The sequence below is a fragment of the Phallusia mammillata genome, chromosome 1, assembly GCF_965637545.1.
Source record: "Phallusia mammillata chromosome 1, kaPhaMamm4.hap1.1, whole genome shotgun sequence".
NCBI lineage: Eukaryota > Metazoa > Chordata > Ascidiacea > Phlebobranchia > Ascidiidae > Phallusia > Phallusia mammillata.
Genome location: NC_137252.1, coordinates 2967080 through 2983656, shown reverse-complemented (window position 1 = coordinate 2983656; position 16577 = coordinate 2967080). Strand labels below are relative to the sequence as shown.

The following is a 16577-nucleotide window of genomic DNA, read 5'->3' as shown; positions in this document are numbered from 1 at the left end:
AAAATCTAACCACAAGAGTTCTAATTCCCTTTTTACGTCCTTGATATCAATTTTTATCTTCCTGATAAGAAAGATTCCCAATATAGACCATATACGTGTTTGGGTTAATACGGTTGTCGACCCCATCAATAAATAGATTTTTGCTGGTGTCAAATGTGGTGATAAACATATCCAACACTTCATTTAGGCTTGTCATATTGCACTTGGTCTCTACAGTCTTTCCTTTCGATTTTATTATTCGAAAGATAAAAACTCAGAATGTTGTTGGTTTTCAGTCCCTGACGTTACGGCAACAGTAGTTACGAGGGAATGCGGGGGTTTTCCAGATGCTGCTGGTTGTGACAACACCGCTGGTGTAAATATATGCACTATGGTCTGCAACACAGGTGAGAAAAGACATTGCGCGCATTTTAAAAACAATAATTTTATCTGTGTAGTCAAACTTTGTCTTCGGCAAACCTAGTTTGTTAGTCGGATTAGGCTCTTCCGGTCGAGTTCGAAATTTTATTAAAACAAAACAGTTGATTCGGGCCTGACTTTATGCTTTGCCACATTTTTATCGTAACTTTTCTTTGTTAATTTTTAAAAGTGTGATAAATGTTTGTGAAACATTTATGGGTAAAAATGTTTGTGCTGACAGTTTTATTTTCTGTTTTCCAGATGGTTGCAACTCGGGCAGTGGAACAGGTGAAACAAATACGCAAATTACATAACAAGGCTTTCCTGTAACAATTTTAATGTTTTTTTTTCCAGACAGTCCCGATCCAACTAACGGACCAGGTAAACTATAAGTCTGTGTCTAATTTTGCAATTCTCACAAAGGTTTCATTTATTGCAAACATTTTTCTGCCCAGAGGTAACAACAATTTCCCTGTGGCAGCTTTATGGTTTTAAGCAATTCAAATCCTACCAACGAGACATATATTTAAACCAACATATTTTAAACTAGACCTCACAGGGTTTGAACTGCAGCAATTTTATTACTTGTTTTCCAGTTACCACAACAAGCGGATCGTTCAAAGTGAAACTCAACTTTCATGTCAAGATGCCGGCTCTGTTTGCTGGATTCTGTTTTTAGCAAGATGTAATTTCGACGATGATGATAGCTTTTATAAATAGATTGTCATCCAATAGTTTTGTTTTAATTGTTTAAACCTTTTGAATAACTGCATAGCATAGACTGAATGCGAACCATGCGTTTTGTCCGGAAAAACATGTTCTTTTTTTTTCGGACGTACGCATGCGATTTTTGGTCTAGTTGTATTTCTAGAGAGCAAAACTGAGAGATATTTCTCAATTAGATTGGTTGATTAGTATCAATTATATTGATCAAATCAAAAGATTTGAAGTTCTGTTGTTTCGACTAATGAATAAAAGTGAAGTAAGACGCAAAGTTTCATTTGTAAATCGGCAAAAAGACTTCAATCTCGACATACATCAAGCTAAAAATGCAAGTAATAAAATCTTCCCGGGAAACAAAGCGGTACTCTTTTTTACAGCCAAACAACTGATTTGGAGTTGGACGCACTCAAGCGAAAAGTCGCATCGTTCGGAGCCATGGATAGAACCAAACGCAGCCACTTTCGGAACGTAAATTCGGTCCGTTTACGAACGTCAGATTACGAACCGCTTTTCGCATGACGTATGCATGCATTTACGCACGTTGACGCAATACGCAGTTGGTGTACAGCCACTTAATCCCTAAGATAGCTGAAAAATTGCCGAATTAAATGCGACTTGTAGTTATACCTCGCATAACATGTTATTTCTGCATACTTTATTATTGGCCTGTTTAAACTTATAGCACCTAAATTTATTATAGTTATTTTGTAAAATGCATTATTTACAACTTTGCATGAGTGTGGGGACCCATGAGTTTTTGCTTGCAGAAACAGCCAAGGTTATAAAAGACAGTGGATGATTTTGGACCCATTACGAAATAAGTGTAGTGTAGCCAGGTGTTTATTCGAGGTACATCCTAATGGAATAACACAATGTGCGAATACGCCGCATCAGACGAGAGTTAAAGAAAGAAGGCAATCTGTCCGGTTCGCTGTAGTATGCAAGAACACGATAATCGTAGTGGGAGAGGCCGTTACAGTAGGATATATATAGGTCACAGGGTATGTGCAATGGCAATATGTGCCAAGCCACCCTTCTAGTTTTATTGTTTTTATTGTTCGACAGTTATGTTTTTTTGGAATCAATATACAAACTTTGCCTTAGTTTATAAACCATGGCTTTACCGGCCTACAGTGATTTTAACAAGTGTTGGTAGTGGCGTACGTTTCTTCGGTTTGGGAAAACTTTGCACGTTATACATGATTGCAATATTTGTTGCAAGCCTTACAAGTTCAGCCATCTTCAGTTCAGCCTCCCTCCACGCCCCAGTGCCCTGCACCGGGTTTTGCTCATCGACTATTTTTACCTCTCCTACTGCCACAAGCAACGCCGAAAACTAGATGCGCTTTTTTACATATCTTGTTTTCTACAAATCGTGGCAAAGAATGCTATTCCCAATGTCACAAGACTTACCAAATGTCATGATCACATTTTGACCAATTTTCAACGTATTTTTAAAGCTTGGTTTATAATTTGGTGGTTAAGTGGTGAGAATTACCTCAACCAACAATGCAATACATACTAAATTCGATTACTATTTGCCACATATACACAAATTTCGTTGGGTTGATTCGGTGCATTATGTTTACTGCATGGAATGGCAGATTTTAGATTGTTGATTTTGTTGAAACAAAGCCTATAATGAAATTTGGTCACCTTATAATATTAAGAAAGAAATCAAAACTAAAACGAAATATGGCGTTTAAATCTTAACTTAAATGCGTTCACTACTAATTGGGCAGCAGTAATACGCATTTGAGGTTTGAGCGATCGTTCCTAAACCTTCTTTGTTTAATTTTTTAGTAAAATAATTTCGTTTCCTACTAAAATTTGGTCATACAAGAACGCCATCCGAAGTAATCGAACTTCAGTCGTTCCCTTTCTCTTTGCGGCACGCCGTGGAAATTTTAGAGTTTTTTTGCGTCGGGGTTCACAAACAGTAGGCTAGGCTATTTACCACAAGCTTTTGCCTGGAGTGCCGGGTGTGGATTGTTTCGAAAATTAGTAAGTAAAGTTTGTCGTATTAAACAAACTATGCGTCAATAGTTGTACAAGTTCAGCCATTTTTGGTTCTACTTCTTTCAAGCCTCAGTGCCCTACAACGAACCGCAAACATTCCTCTTTTATTGTTGCGCTATGTGAAGTAGTGAGAACGCAGGTTTTGTATTCTCTCGCACTGCCACAAGCCGTTAAGCCAAACTATGAAACTGTCTTTGGCTTTCATATATTGTTAAAACTTATACTGCAGCAAAGGCTTATATCTCACATGTCAAAGTTTTGTAAACAGCTTTTGAATGCAACTTTTATAAGTCTACATTTCAAACTTGTGTTACTCAACAAACAGTGTAAAATACTTCACCCGTTTATATGATGAAAAAAATTCAGTTACACCCGTTTATATGATGTGGCCCTCATATCACTGATGATGAGCATTTGCCGAAACGTTTGAACAATAAAGCATGTCGCTTTTTACGTCTATTTGGGCCGCTATTTTCACCATTAAACTTATGAACAGATCCGTATATATTGTTATTATTTTTACGAAACAGACCAACCCTAATAGCCCTAACCGTAAGTATTTTTTTCACAAACTGCCTTTAAGATTTTGCGTGCGCCCCTTACCGGAAATTAGCAAACCTGGCTACTGAATCCTACGTTAGTAACTCCAGCATTTTGTTTTGTGATCTATCTACGGTCTGGTGACAGTCAAGGACCATGACCCCCCGCCCCCAAAACTCTGTTTTTCGCTTCAAATGCTGCAGGTCGTGCAAACCTTAGTACTGCTTTTGACCGGATCTTTAGTTTTGCAGTCAGCTAGGTTGGGGCTGTGGTTTATTAACAGTAGCGATCTTACCCAGGTTAAAAATATATTTGTTAATCTAAAACAATTACATCGTTACATAGCAACGATATTGTAGGTTTCTTTGAGCTCGTGTTAGTTAAGTTGACTATATGAAGTTTTGATGCGATGCGTGTTGTTATTGTCAAAAGAACATGAGAAGATGGAACATCATTTACCAAAAAGTGAAACATGTCGAATGTTGTAAGTTATTTTTTGGCATGAAATCTTTGGTAGATTTGGATAAAACTTTCACAGACGGTAGATCATGGCCACAACTAGGTTGACATGCTGTCATTTGCTTGTTCAAAAGGTTTACTCTGGGTTAATCAACGTATGTTAAATAAAAAGTAATTAAAGCACATCGAACAAAATTGGTTTGTCGATTAGAAATAATAATAGAGATGCAACTTTATCTACTTCCATGTGAGCGCAAGTCAAGATATTCGCTAAGTCCGCTTGTTAAAACCGTTCAACTTTGCAGACTGTAAATGACAAAAATTGTAGTTGGCGTGTGAAAAACAGATTATTCTCTGTCCGTCAGCGCGCTTTAATTTTATTGGTCATGCTCTGCAAATAATGACGATGCGGGATCTCATTTTTGATTCGATGACTGAAATAACCTAAAACTTTGCAAGCTATAACTAAAGTTTTGTAAAACATCTTTTGAATAAAATTTCGAATTGGCTTGTTAAAGTGAAAATGCAATCATTGAAATTAACTGTTTTCTACCCAAATAACATCATTGCACTTCACAGTCGCATCAAAAATCTCAAGTATGTCGAAATTGTCTGATAATTATGTCACAATTTCATTTATTCCCACAAATTCTGTAGTATCTATTTATTTTCTTGGTGCAACCTAAACCAAATTGTATTTCGTTTTGCAAAACGTTATTCGAAACAAAATTTTATTTCGAATCCAAAAATTCTGTTTCAAATTTCCTTTTACGGCGAATGATTGGCAATAATAAAGAAAGGTTACTTTTCACCTGATAATAAAGTTTTGGGATCGTATACTCAGAGCCCAGTCAGTACATTTTTTTCACGGGGTTCGAACCCAGGACACTCCCGAGGACGAATCCCGATCAAGCTTTTTTATGTCTGTATGTGGGTCAGGAGCGCCAGGCCATTGGGCCAAGTTCCAGCCCAAGCGCAGTCAGTACAATTAATGGTGCAACTCTCCACAGTCCCCTAGCGTCACCATGTGGAAATGTTAAAAAAAAATAACGAAAACTTCGTTTACATTTTTTTTCGTTTTTGACCGTGCTATGACGTGTGTGATTTAAACAGCTGATCGGAAATGGTTTTATATATTTATTACTGGCTTGGATTTCAAACCATATGGTTTCTTGGGGAGTTTAATGGCTCATAAACACTTGCAACCGGAGACATGCTTAATAAATAGATATATTTTGAACAAAATTATTGAACAAAATTGAGAGGAATTTTTAGAAATGTTATTAGAAATATGTAGTTTTTTATACTTGATTTACATTCAAACAAATTTCAGATTTTACAAAGATTAGGGTTTTTAATTAAAACATGGACAACTTGCGTTTGTTAGTTTTGGTAGTGCTTTCGTTTGGCTCAACTGGTAAGTGTAGGTTATGCGTTTTGGCCTATGATTAAAAGTTAACGAACATTAAACTGAGCATGTTGTTCTTAACTTTTAACATTAAACTAACCAGATAAGGTTTGCAGGTGTACCTTTGTCTGAAAATGCTAACTTGATGGAAAAATCAATCTTTTATAACTCAAAGTATCGGCTGACAATCATAACCACAACATCATGATTTTCCAGCTTTGGGAATCAGATGTTACAGTTGCAGTTTTACTGACTTTCCACAACCGGGTATAGGAGAACCAACATGTAGAGGTCCAAACCCGGCCGAAACTCATCTTATGGATTGTCCCGGGGTCGACTATTGTACGGCTATCACTAACACCGTTACCGGTATGTGTTTAGCCTTCTGTGCAAGTAATTAACACAAAAGCTTAAACTATATCATCGCTGTAAGTGAATGGTGTGTTCTTTAAGGTACTTAACTTGCTATTCTGAAACCAAATCTAGGTACAATATGCTATATTATGTAATTTACTTGGTACTATTACTTTAAGTCCAATCTGTGGTATTTTAAATAACTGCTTAACAGATTTAAACACTCGCGTATCTCAAGTTAAAAGTATCTTACTCCATAACTGACAAAAATTCCATAAGTTCTAATTCCTTTTTTACGTTCTTGATTGCCTTTTTTACACTCCTAATATTTTTGTAGGGGCCGTGAGAAGTGCATTAAGGCAGTGTTTGGGTTAAAACGGGTAGCGACCTCTGTAGCAAAAAAAACTAAATTACCAATTAAATAGATTTGTGCTGGTGTCAAATGTGGTGATAAATATAATCAAACACTAGGTCCCTACAGTTAGCAAAGGGTTTATACAAAAATCTGTCTTTTCGATTTTATTCATCTAAAACAAAAAAAAAACTCTGAATTTTGTTGCTTTTCAGCCCTCGGCGTTACGGTAACAAGTGTTGTGAGGGCATGTGGAGGTATCCCAGACACTTCTCGTTGTGTCAACACCGCAGGTGGAAGTACATGCACTATGGTTTGCAACACAGGTAAGAAAAGACATTGTGCGCCTTTTTAAAGCAGTAATTCAAGCAATTTTATCTAAGTAGTCTAACTTGCAGTCCTTGGCAAACCAGAGTTGCAAGTCGTACTTGGCTATTGGGGTCGTGCTAGTGAATCGGTTTGAAAAAAGAGCTGATTTCCGGCCTGACTTAACGCTTTGTCACATTTGTGTCGTAACTTTTTTTTAGTAAATCAATAAAAGCGTGATAAATTTGGGGAAACACTTACGAGTAAAAATATTTGTGCTAATAGTTTTGTTTTGTGCTTTACAGATGGTTGCAACTCAGGCAGTGGAGCAGGTAAAACAAATACGGTATGTACTTAACAAGGCTTTCCTGTAACAATTTCAATGTTTGTTTTCCAGACAGTCCCGATCCAACTAACCAACCGGGTGAACTATAAAGTGTATGGTTTCGCTTTTCTTACAATTGGAAAAACAACACTTACACTATGAAAAAAAAACACAATATTTTATGAATCGAAATTATCGGTTACCAACATAACCACAACATCATGATTTTCCAGCTACAGGACTCAGATGTTACAGTTGCTTTTTTACTGACGTCCCACCCCCGGGTACAGGAGAATCAACATGTAGAGGTCCAAACCCGGCTGAAACTCATCTGATTGATTGTCCTGGGGTCGAATATTGCACGGCTATAACTGCCACCGTTATGGGTATGTGTTTAGCCTTCTGTGCAAGTAATTGACACAAAATCTTAAACCAAATCATTGTTTTAAGTAAATGGTGTGTTCTTTCAAGTACTTAACTTTCTATTCTGAAAATAAATCTAGGTACAATATGTTATATTAGGTAATTAAATAGTTTTTATGTCAAAATCTATTGTATTTCACCTGACTGCTTAATGGATTTAGCACGATATTAAACACTCGTGTTTCTGACGTTAAAAATGATCTCCAAAACTGACAAAAAATCTAACCACAAGAGTTCTAATTCCTTTTTTACGTTCCTTGTTTCCTTTTTTTACGTTCCTAACAATTTCGTAAGGGCCTGTGAGAAGTGGATGGAGGCCGCATACGTGTTTGGGTCAAAACGGTTGTCGACCACTGTAGTAAAAGACTTAATTACCAATTAAATAGATTTGTGCTGGTGTAAAATATGGTCATAAATATAATCAAAGAATTTTTTAGGCCTGTTAAAGTGTACTAGGTTTCTACAGTAGGCAAGAGTTCATAAAAAATCAGTCTTTTCGATTTAATTCTTCTTAAGACTAAACTCAGAATGTTGTTGCTTTTTAGTCGGCGGCATTACGACAACAACTGTTGCAAGGACATGTGGAGGTATTCCAGATACTGCTGGATGTGTCAACACCGCAGGTGGAAGTACATGCACTATGGTTTGCAACACAGGTAAGAAAAGACATTGTGCGCCTTTTAAAAGAAGTAATTTACGCAGTTTAATCTAAGTAGTCAGACTTGTAGTTCTTGGCAAACCAGAGATGTATGTCTTACTTGGCTATTGGGGTCGTGCTAGTGAATCGATTTTAAAAAAGAGTTCGGACCTGACTTAACGCTTTGTCACATTTGTGTCGTAACTTTTTTTTGGTAAATCAATAAAAGCCTGATAAATTTGGGGAAACACTTACGAGTAAACATATTTGTTCTAGTAGTTTTGTTTTGTGCTTCCAGATGGTTGCAACTCAGGCAGTGGAACAGGTAAAAACAAATACGGTATTTACTTAACAAGGCTTTCCTGTAACAATTTCAATGTTTGTTTTCCAGACAGTCCCGATCCAACTAACCAACCGGGTAAACTATAAAGTGTATGGTTTCGCTTTTCTTACAATTGGAAAAACAACACTTACACTATGAAAAAACAACAACAATGTTTTTTCAATCGAAATTATCGGTTACCAACATAACCACAACATCATGATTTTCCAGCTACAGGATTCAGATGTTACAGTTGCTTTTTTACTGACGTCCTACCCCCGGGTACAGGAGAATCAACATGTAGAGGTCCAAACCCAGCTGAAACTCATCTTATTGATTGTCCTGGGGTCGAATATTGCACGGCTATAACTGCCACCGTTATGGGTATGTGTTTAGCCTTCTGTGCAAGTAATTGACACAAAATCTTAAACCAAATCATTGTTTTAAGTAAATGGTGTGTTCTTTCAAGTACTTAACTTTCTATTCTGAAAATAAATCTAGGTACAATATGTTATATTAGGTAATTAAATAGTTTTTATGTCAAAATCTATTGTATTTCACCTGACTGCTTAATGGATCTAGCACGATATTAAACACTCGTGTTTCTGACGTTAAAAATGATCTAACTCCAAAACTGACAAAAAATCTAACTACAAGAGTTCTAATTCCTTTTTTACGTTCCTAACATTTTCGTAAGGGTCTGTGAGAAGTGGATGGAGGCCGTATACGTGTTTGGGTCAAAACAGTTGTCGACCACTGTAGTAAAAGACTTAATTACTAATTAAATAGATTTGTGCTGGTGTAAAATATGGTCATAAATATAATCAAACAAATTTTAGGCCTGTTGAAGTGTACTAGGTCTCTATAGTAGGCAAAAGTTCATAAAAATCTGTCTTTTCGATAAAATTCTTCTTAAGACTAAACTCAAAATGTTGTTGCTTTTCAGTCGCCGGCATTACGACAACAACTGTTACAAGGACTTGCGGGGGTTTTCCAGGTATTACCGGTTGTGTCAGCACCGCAGGTGTAAATTTATGCACTATGGTCTGCAACACAGGTGAGAAAACAGCATTGTACATAAATCTTGAGTCAAACTGTCTATCTTGTACCCTCCGCAAACCAAATTTGTTAGTTAGACTACAGTAGGCTCTTCGGGTCAAGTTCAAAATTTAATCAAAACAAACAGTTAAATCTGGCCTGACTTAACGCTTTGCCACATTTTGGTCGTAACCTTTTCTTAGCAAATCTATTAAAGCCTGATAATATTAGGAAAAACATTTATGGGCAAAAATATTTGTGCTAAGAGTTTTGTTTTGTGCTTTACAGATGGTTGCAACTCAGGCAGTGCAGCAGGTAAAAAGCAAATACGGTATGTACTTAACAAGGCTTTCCTGTAACAATTTCAATGTTTGTTTTCCAGACAGTCCCGATCCAACTAACCAACCGGGTAAACTATAAAGTGTATGGTTTCGCTTTTCTTACAATTGGAAAAACAACACTTACACTATGAAAAAAAAACACAATATTTTATGAATCGAAATTATCGGTTACCAACATAACCACAACATCATGATTTTCCAGCTACAGGACTCAGATGTTACAGTTGCTTTTTTACTGACGTCCCACCCCCGGGTACAGGAGAACCAACATGTAGAGGTCCAAACCCGGCTGAAACTCATCTTATTGATTGTCCTGGGGTCGAATATTGCACGGCTATAACTGCCACCGTTATGGGTATGTGTTTAGCCTTCTGTGCAAGTAATTGACACAAAATCTTAAACCAAATCATTGTTTTAAGTAAATGGTGTGTTCTTTCAAGTACTTAACTTTCTATTCTGAAAATAAATCTAGGTACAATATGTTATATTAGGTAATTAAATAGTTTTTATGTCAAAATCTATTGTATTTCACCTGACTGCTTAATGGATCTAGCACGATATTAAACACTCGTGTTTCTGACGTTAAAAATGATCTAACTCCAAAACTGACAAAAAATCTAACTACAAGAGTTCTAATTCCTTTTTTACGTTCCTTGTTTCCTTTTTTTACGTTCCTAACATTTTCGTAAGGGTCTGTGAGAAGTGGATGGAGGCCGTATACGTGTTTGGGTCAAAACGGTTGTCGACCACTGTAGTAAAAGACTTAATTACTAATTAAATAGATTTGTGCTGGTGTAAAATATGGTCATAAATATAATCAAACAAATTTTAGGCCTGTTGAAGTGTACTAGGTCTCTATAGTAGGCAAAAGTTCATAAAAAATCTGTCTTTTCGATAAAATTCTTCTTAAGACTAAACTCAAAATGTTGTTGCTTTTCAGTCGCCGGCATTACGACAACAACTGTTACAAGGACTTGCGGGGGTTTTCCAGGTATTACCGGTTGTGTCAGCACCGCAGGTGTAAATTTATGCACTATGGTCTGCAACACAGGTGAGAAAACAGCATTGTACATAAATCTTGAGTCAAACTGTCTATCTTGTACCCTCCGCAAACCAAATTTGTTAGTTAGACTACAGTAGGCTCTTCGGGTCAAGTTCAAAATTTAATCAAAACAAACAGTTAAATCTGGCCTGACTTAACGCTTTGCCACATTTTGGTCGTAACCTTTTCTTAGCAAATCTATTAAAGCCTGATAATATTAGGAAAAACATTTATGGGCAAAAATATTTGTGCTAAGAGTTTTGTTTTGTGCTTTACAGATGGTTGCAACTCAGGCAGTGGAGCAGGTAAAAAGCAAATACGGTATGTACTTAACAAGGCTTTCCTGTAACAATTTCAATGTTTGTTTTCCAGACAGTCCCGATCCAACTAACCAACCGGGTAAACTATAAAGTGTATGGTTTCGCTTTTCTTACAATTGGAAAAACAACACTTACACTATGAAAAAAAAACACAATATTTTATGAATCGAAATTATCGGTTACCAACATAACCACAACATCATGATTTTCCAGCTACAGGACTCAGATGTTACAGTTGCTTTTTTACTGACGTCCCACCCCCGGGTACAGGAGAACCAACATGTAGAGGTCCAAACCCGGCTGAAACTCATCTTATTGATTGTCCTGGGGTCGAATATTGCACGGCTATAACTGCCACCGTTATGGGTATGTGTTTAGCCTTCTGTGCAAGTAATTGACACAAAATCTTAAACCAAATCATTGTTTTAAGTAAATGGTGTGTTCTTTCAAGTACTTAACTTTCTATTCTGAAAATAAATCTAGGTACAATATGTTATATTAGGTAATTAAATAGTTTTTATGTCAAAATCTATTGTATTTCACCTGACTGCTTAATGGATCTAGCACGATATTAAACACTCGTGTTTCTGACGTTAAAAATGATCTAACTCCAAAACTGACAAAAAATCTAACTACAAGAGTTCTAATTCCTTTTTTACGTTCCTTGTTTCCTTTTTTTACGTTCCTAACATTTTCGTAAGGGTCTGTGAGAAGTGGATGGAGGCCGTATACGTGTTTGGGTCAAAACGGTTGTCGACCACTGTAGTAAAAGACTTAATTACTAATTAAATAGATTTGTGCTGGTGTAAAATATGGTCATAAATATAATCAAACAAATTTTAGGCCTGTTGAAGTGTACTAGGTCTCTATAGTAGGCAAAAGTTCATAAAAAATCTGTCTTTTCGATAAAATTCTTCTTAAGACTAAACTCAAAATGTTGTTGCTTTTCAGTCGCCGGCATTACGACAACAACTGTTACAAGGACTTGCGGGGGTTTTCCAGGTATTACCGGTTGTGTCAGCACCGCAGGTGTAAATTTATGCACTATGGTCTGCAACACAGGTGAGAAAACAGCATTGTACATAAATCTTGAGTCAAACTGTCTATCTTGTACCTTCCGCAAACCAAATTTGTTAGTTAGACTACAGTAGGCTCTTCGGGTCAAGTTCAAAATTTAATCAAAACAAACAGTTAAATCTGGCCTGACTTAACGCTTTGCCACATTTTGGTCGTAACCTTTTCTTAGCAAATCTATTAAAGCCTGATAATATTAGGAAAAACATTTATGGGCAAAAATATTTGTGCTAAGAGTTTTGTTTTGTGCTTTACAGATGGTTGCAACTCAGGCAGTGGAGCAGGTAAAAAGCAAATACGGTATGTACTTAACAAGGCTTTCCTGTAACAATTTCAATGTTTGTTTTCCAGACAGTCCCGATCCAACTAACCAACCGGGTAAACTATAAAGTGTATGGTTTCGCTTTTCTTACAATTGGAAAAACAACACTTACACTATGAAAAAAAAACACAATATTTTATGAATCGAAATTATCGGTTACCAACATAACCACAACATCATGATTTTCCAGCTACAGGACTCAGATGTTACAGTTGCTTTTTTACTGACGTCCCACCCCCGGGTACAGGAGAACCAACATGTAGAGGTCCAAACCCGGCTGAAACTCATCTGATTGATTGTCCTGGGGTCGAATATTGCACGGCTATAACTGCCACCGTTATGGGTATGTGTTTAGCCTTCTGTGCAAGTAATTGACACAAAATCTTAAACCAAATCATTGTTTTAAGTAAATGGTGTGTTCTTTCAAGTACTTAACTTTCTATTCTGAAAATAAATCTAGGTACAATATGTTATATTAGGTAATTAAATAGTTTTTATGTCAAAATCTATTGTATTTCACCTGACTGCTTAATGGATCTAGCACGATAATAAACACTCGTGTTTCTGACGTTAAAAATGATCTAACTCCAAAACTGACAAAAAATCGAACTACAAGAGTTCTAATTCCTTTTTAACGTTTCTTGTTTCCTTTTTTACGTTCCTAACATTTTCGTAAGGGCCTGTGAGAAGTGGATGGAGGCCGCATACGTGTTTGGGTCAAAGCGGTTGTCGACCACTGTAGTAAAAGACTAAATTACCAATTAAATAGATTTGTGCTGGTGTAAAATATGGTCATAAATATAATCAAAGAATTTTTTAGGCCTGTTAAAGTGTACTAGGTTTCTACAGTAGGCAAGAGTTCATAAAAAATCTGTCTTTTCGATTTAATTCTTCTTAAGACTAAACTCAGAATGTTGTTGCTTTTTAGCCGGCGGCATTACGACAACAACTGTTGCAAGGACATGTGGAGGTATTCCAGATACTGCTGGATGTGTCAACACCGCAGGTGGAAGTACATGCACTATGGTTTGCAACACAGGTAAGAAAAGACATTGTGCGCCTTTTAAAAGAAGTAATTTACGCAGTTTAATCTAAGTAGTCAGACTTATAGTTCTTGGCAAACCAGAGATATATGTCTTACTTGGCTATTGGGGTCGTGCTAGTGAATCGATTTTAAAAAAGAGTTCGGACCTGACTTAACGCTTTGTCACATTTGTGTCGTAACTTTGTTTTGGTAAATCAATAAAAGCCTGATAAATTTGGGGAAACACTTACGAGTAAACATATTTGTTCTAATAGTTTTGTTTTGTGCTTTCCAGATGGTTGCAACTCAGGCAGTGGAACAGGTAAAAAACAATACGGTATTTTCATAGGCTCTCCTGTAACAATTTCAATGTTTGTTTTCTAGACAGTCCCGATCCAACTAACGGACCAGGTAACTATAAGCCGTGTCTAGTTTTGCAATTCTCATAAAAGTTTTATTTATTGCAAACATTTTTCTGCCCAGAGGTAACAATAATTTCCCTGTGACAGCTTTATGTTTTTTAGGCCATGTGTATCCTACCAACGAGACAGGTGCACGCTATGTCGTGTGTTTGGTTTAGGGTTTGAATGTTTGCAAATAGTATATATTCAAACCGACATATTTCAAACTAGAGCTCACAGGATTTGAAGTGCAACAATTTTATTGCTTGTTTTCTAGTTAATACAACCAGCGGATCGTGCAAAGTGAATCTTAACTTTCTTGTCATGATGCTGGCTCTGGTTGCTGGATTCCTGTTTAACAAGTTGTAATTTCGAAAATGAGGGCTTTTGTAAATAGAGCTAAAGTGTCATCCAATAATTTTGTTTTAAGACTGTTTAAACCTTTTAAAAAAACGCATAGCACAAATTTCTTAAATTTAAATCTTAAAATAAAACATTTTTAAGTTTAATAATTGTTTTAAGATGCAGATGATTCGGTATAGCGCCTTCAATGGGCCTGGCGTACTGTGAATAATTGTTTTAATGTGCTTTTAACATCTTGTGTGTAATGTTTGAAATTTTGCAATAAAATGGAGTTCTAATTTGGCGCTACTTTAGGGAGGGGTTGTTTTAGAATATATTGAAAACAAAATTACAAATGGTTAAGTAAAGGTAGAGGTGGTCTGTGAGTAATGATTAAACGATTTTTGTTTTTTGTGTCATTTTTGACAAATCGTTTGCAAGAATAACACTTCTGGAAAACTTGAAAGTATGTTTTATGCGCATGGGGCGCTAGAGATCTTACCGACGATTACTTTTCTGTGCCTGCAATGGCCTCATAAATATTTTACAATTTACCTGAACAGAATTAGGTATGTTGCCGCCAGTAAGATTTCAACGATAAGTTTGCAGTATTGAATAACAGTTTTACTGAATAAGTCAAGTTATGCCTGGAATTCAATTTTAAGGAGTACTTGATTACTTTCTCTTATCCTGCAGCATAATATGAAAATAAATAGCAATTCTTTTACAACTTGAACTGCAAATCAGCTTCAAGAAATTCTTTGATAAAGGCAGATGTCTTAGGAATTTACTTCCTGACTTAGGAAATCGGTTTACGCAGATTAAATGTACTTTAAAGATCTCTTTTGCAGGACGTGTATGATTTAAACTGCTGATCAGAAATGATTTCAAATATTTATCCTCAGCTTCGATTTTTAAACGATTTGTTTTCTTTCGAAATTTTAGAGCAAATAAATATTTGCAAGTATAGAGATGTTAAAAAAAGGTTTGATTTACATTCACTGTAAAAAAAATTCAGGTTTTGCAAAGAATAGGATTTTGAAGTGAAACATGGACAACTTGAGTTTATTGCTTTTGGCAGTGCTTTCGTTTGGCTCAACCGGTAAGTCCAGGTACAGCGATTTGCCCAATGATCAAAACTTAACCAACATTAAACTAATCAGCTGAGGTTTGCAGATGCACCTTTGTCTGAAAATGATTATTTGTTAGTAAAATCATTTTTTTATAACTCAAAGTATCAGTTGACAAAAATAACCACAAAAAGATAATTTTCCAGCTTTCGGAGTCAGATGTTATAGTTGCGCTTTCACCGACGTTGCGCTTTTACTGTTGATTGTGCCATTCACCCTGTAGCCCCAATATTTACCCCACTAGCCCCTTGAAATGGGTGATTATTTGAAATAATTTTCGAATTAGATAAAATTTGGACAGTTTGTTCATTGTGTCATTTTAAGGTGTCGATTGTTGTGTTTCACCCTGTAGCTCAAATATGTACCCCACTAGCCCCCTAAAATGGGTGAATGTTTTAAAGAATATCAGAATTGGATGAAATTTGAACAGCTTGTTCATTTTCCCCTTTACAGGTTTTGATTATTGTGTTTCACCCTGCAGTCCCAATATTTACCCCACTAACCCCCTAAATTAGGTGAAGTTTTTTAATAGCGTTAAAATGAATAAAATTTGGACAGTTTGTTCATTTTACCTTGTATAGGTGTCGATTGTTATGTTTTACCCTGCAAAGTATGAAGCAGTCTGTAAAAATACAACAAAAACCTTACGGTGCTTGTTCATTTCTGGTATAGCTTACTGTGTTACTCTGAAACATACGTATTATGTATGCACTTTTTGTTGTGTCTGCTTTGTTTCAGAAAAACAATACAAACGTTTGGCGATTTATTTTCCACTATAGCGTTGTTATTGTACTGCCATCTTTATTTCCGCAAGATTAGCACCAGCAAATCGAAGGAACGGTTGGATAATGTTGATTGTAAACATTTTGAATTACTTTTATTGGCCCGTGTGTCAATGCCGGATTAACCATTAGGCAGGCACCTGCCTACAGGCCAGTCAAAAATCCAAGCCACTTTGAAATCAGTAGAATGAGTTGACAACACTGATAATTCTAATTTTTTAGTTGGCAATCCTGATTTTCGGGCCACTTATAAATTGTGCCTGCAGGCCAGCAGACCCTTAATACAGCACTGCCGTGTGTTTAAATTCAGCAATATTGAAATCCCCACAGTTCCGTGATGGCCTAAATGCGCGAAAATAGCTTCTTCGATCACCTACTCTTTTTTACAGCCAAACAACTGATTTGGAGTTGGACGCACTCAAGCGAAAAGTCGCATCGTTCGGATCCTGTGTTTAGAAACGCAGCCACTTTCGGAACGTAAATTCGGTCTAATT

At 36.3% G+C, this 16577-nt stretch overlaps 2 protein-coding genes and 2 long non-coding RNA genes across 5 annotated transcripts; all 4 read left to right on the top strand.

The window, feature by feature from the left end:
* Nucleotides 1-675: 675 nt before the first annotated feature.
* LOC145203232 (uncharacterized) lies at nucleotides 676-5825 on the top strand. The gene is made up of 3 exons (XR_013853343.1): nucleotides 676-687; nucleotides 754-780; nucleotides 5765-5825. It is a non-coding gene; the product is annotated as an uncharacterized LOC145203232 (long non-coding RNA).
* Nucleotides 5826-6544: 719 nt separating this feature from the next.
* Nucleotides 6545-8466, top strand: LOC145209461 (uncharacterized). 2 transcript variants are annotated; one of them, XM_080079744.1, is made up of 7 exons: nucleotides 6545-6580; nucleotides 6866-6892; nucleotides 6958-6984; nucleotides 7119-7271; nucleotides 7854-7964; nucleotides 8244-8270; nucleotides 8337-8466. In XM_080079744.1, the coding sequence occupies exons 1-7, from the start codon at nucleotides 6565-6567 to the stop codon at nucleotides 8372-8374; spliced, it is 399 nt and encodes a 132-aa protein (XP_079935870.1). In that variant the 5' UTR covers nucleotides 6545-6564; the 3' UTR covers nucleotides 8375-8466. The 2 variants fall into 2 exon arrangements, with proteins under 2 accessions (XP_079935870.1, XP_079935869.1); XM_080079743.1 differs by having other exon boundaries at nucleotides 8244-8466.
* Nucleotides 8467-9308: 842 nt separating this feature from the next.
* On the top strand, nucleotides 9309-12779 carry LOC145213077 (uncharacterized). Its single transcript, XM_080081349.1, has 12 exons — nucleotides 9309-9324; nucleotides 9594-9620; nucleotides 9688-9714; nucleotides 9849-10001; nucleotides 10587-10697; nucleotides 10967-10993; nucleotides 11061-11087; nucleotides 11222-11374; nucleotides 11960-12070; nucleotides 12340-12366; nucleotides 12434-12460; nucleotides 12595-12779. The coding sequence occupies exons 1-12, from the start codon at nucleotides 9309-9311 to the stop codon at nucleotides 12777-12779; spliced, it is 891 nt and encodes a 296-aa protein (XP_079937475.1).
* Nucleotides 12780-13341: 562 nt separating this feature from the next.
* LOC145203243 (uncharacterized) lies at nucleotides 13342-13843 on the top strand. Its single transcript, XR_013853344.1, has 3 exons — nucleotides 13342-13443; nucleotides 13724-13750; nucleotides 13813-13843. It is a non-coding gene; the product is annotated as an uncharacterized LOC145203243 (long non-coding RNA).
* The last annotated feature ends 2734 nt before the right edge of the window (nucleotides 13844-16577 follow it).

Excerpts from the sequence above, each read along its gene's own strand:
- LOC145209461 (XM_080079743.1), top strand. Across the intron at positions 7,272-7,853 it reads TATAACTGCCACCGTTATGG|TCGGCGGCATTACGACAACA; the intron begins GTATGTGTTTAG and ends GTTGCTTTTTAG. Across the intron at positions 7,965-8,243 it reads CACTATGGTTTGCAACACAG|ATGGTTGCAACTCAGGCAGT; the intron begins GTAAGAAAAGAC and ends TTGTGCTTCCAG.
- LOC145213077 (XM_080081349.1), top strand. Across the intron at positions 11,088-11,221 it reads CGATCCAACTAACCAACCGG|CTACAGGACTCAGATGTTAC; the intron begins GTAAACTATAAA and ends ATGATTTTCCAG. Across the intron at positions 12,367-12,433 it reads CAACTCAGGCAGTGGAGCAG|ACAGTCCCGATCCAACTAAC; the intron begins GTAAAAAGCAAA and ends TTTGTTTTCCAG.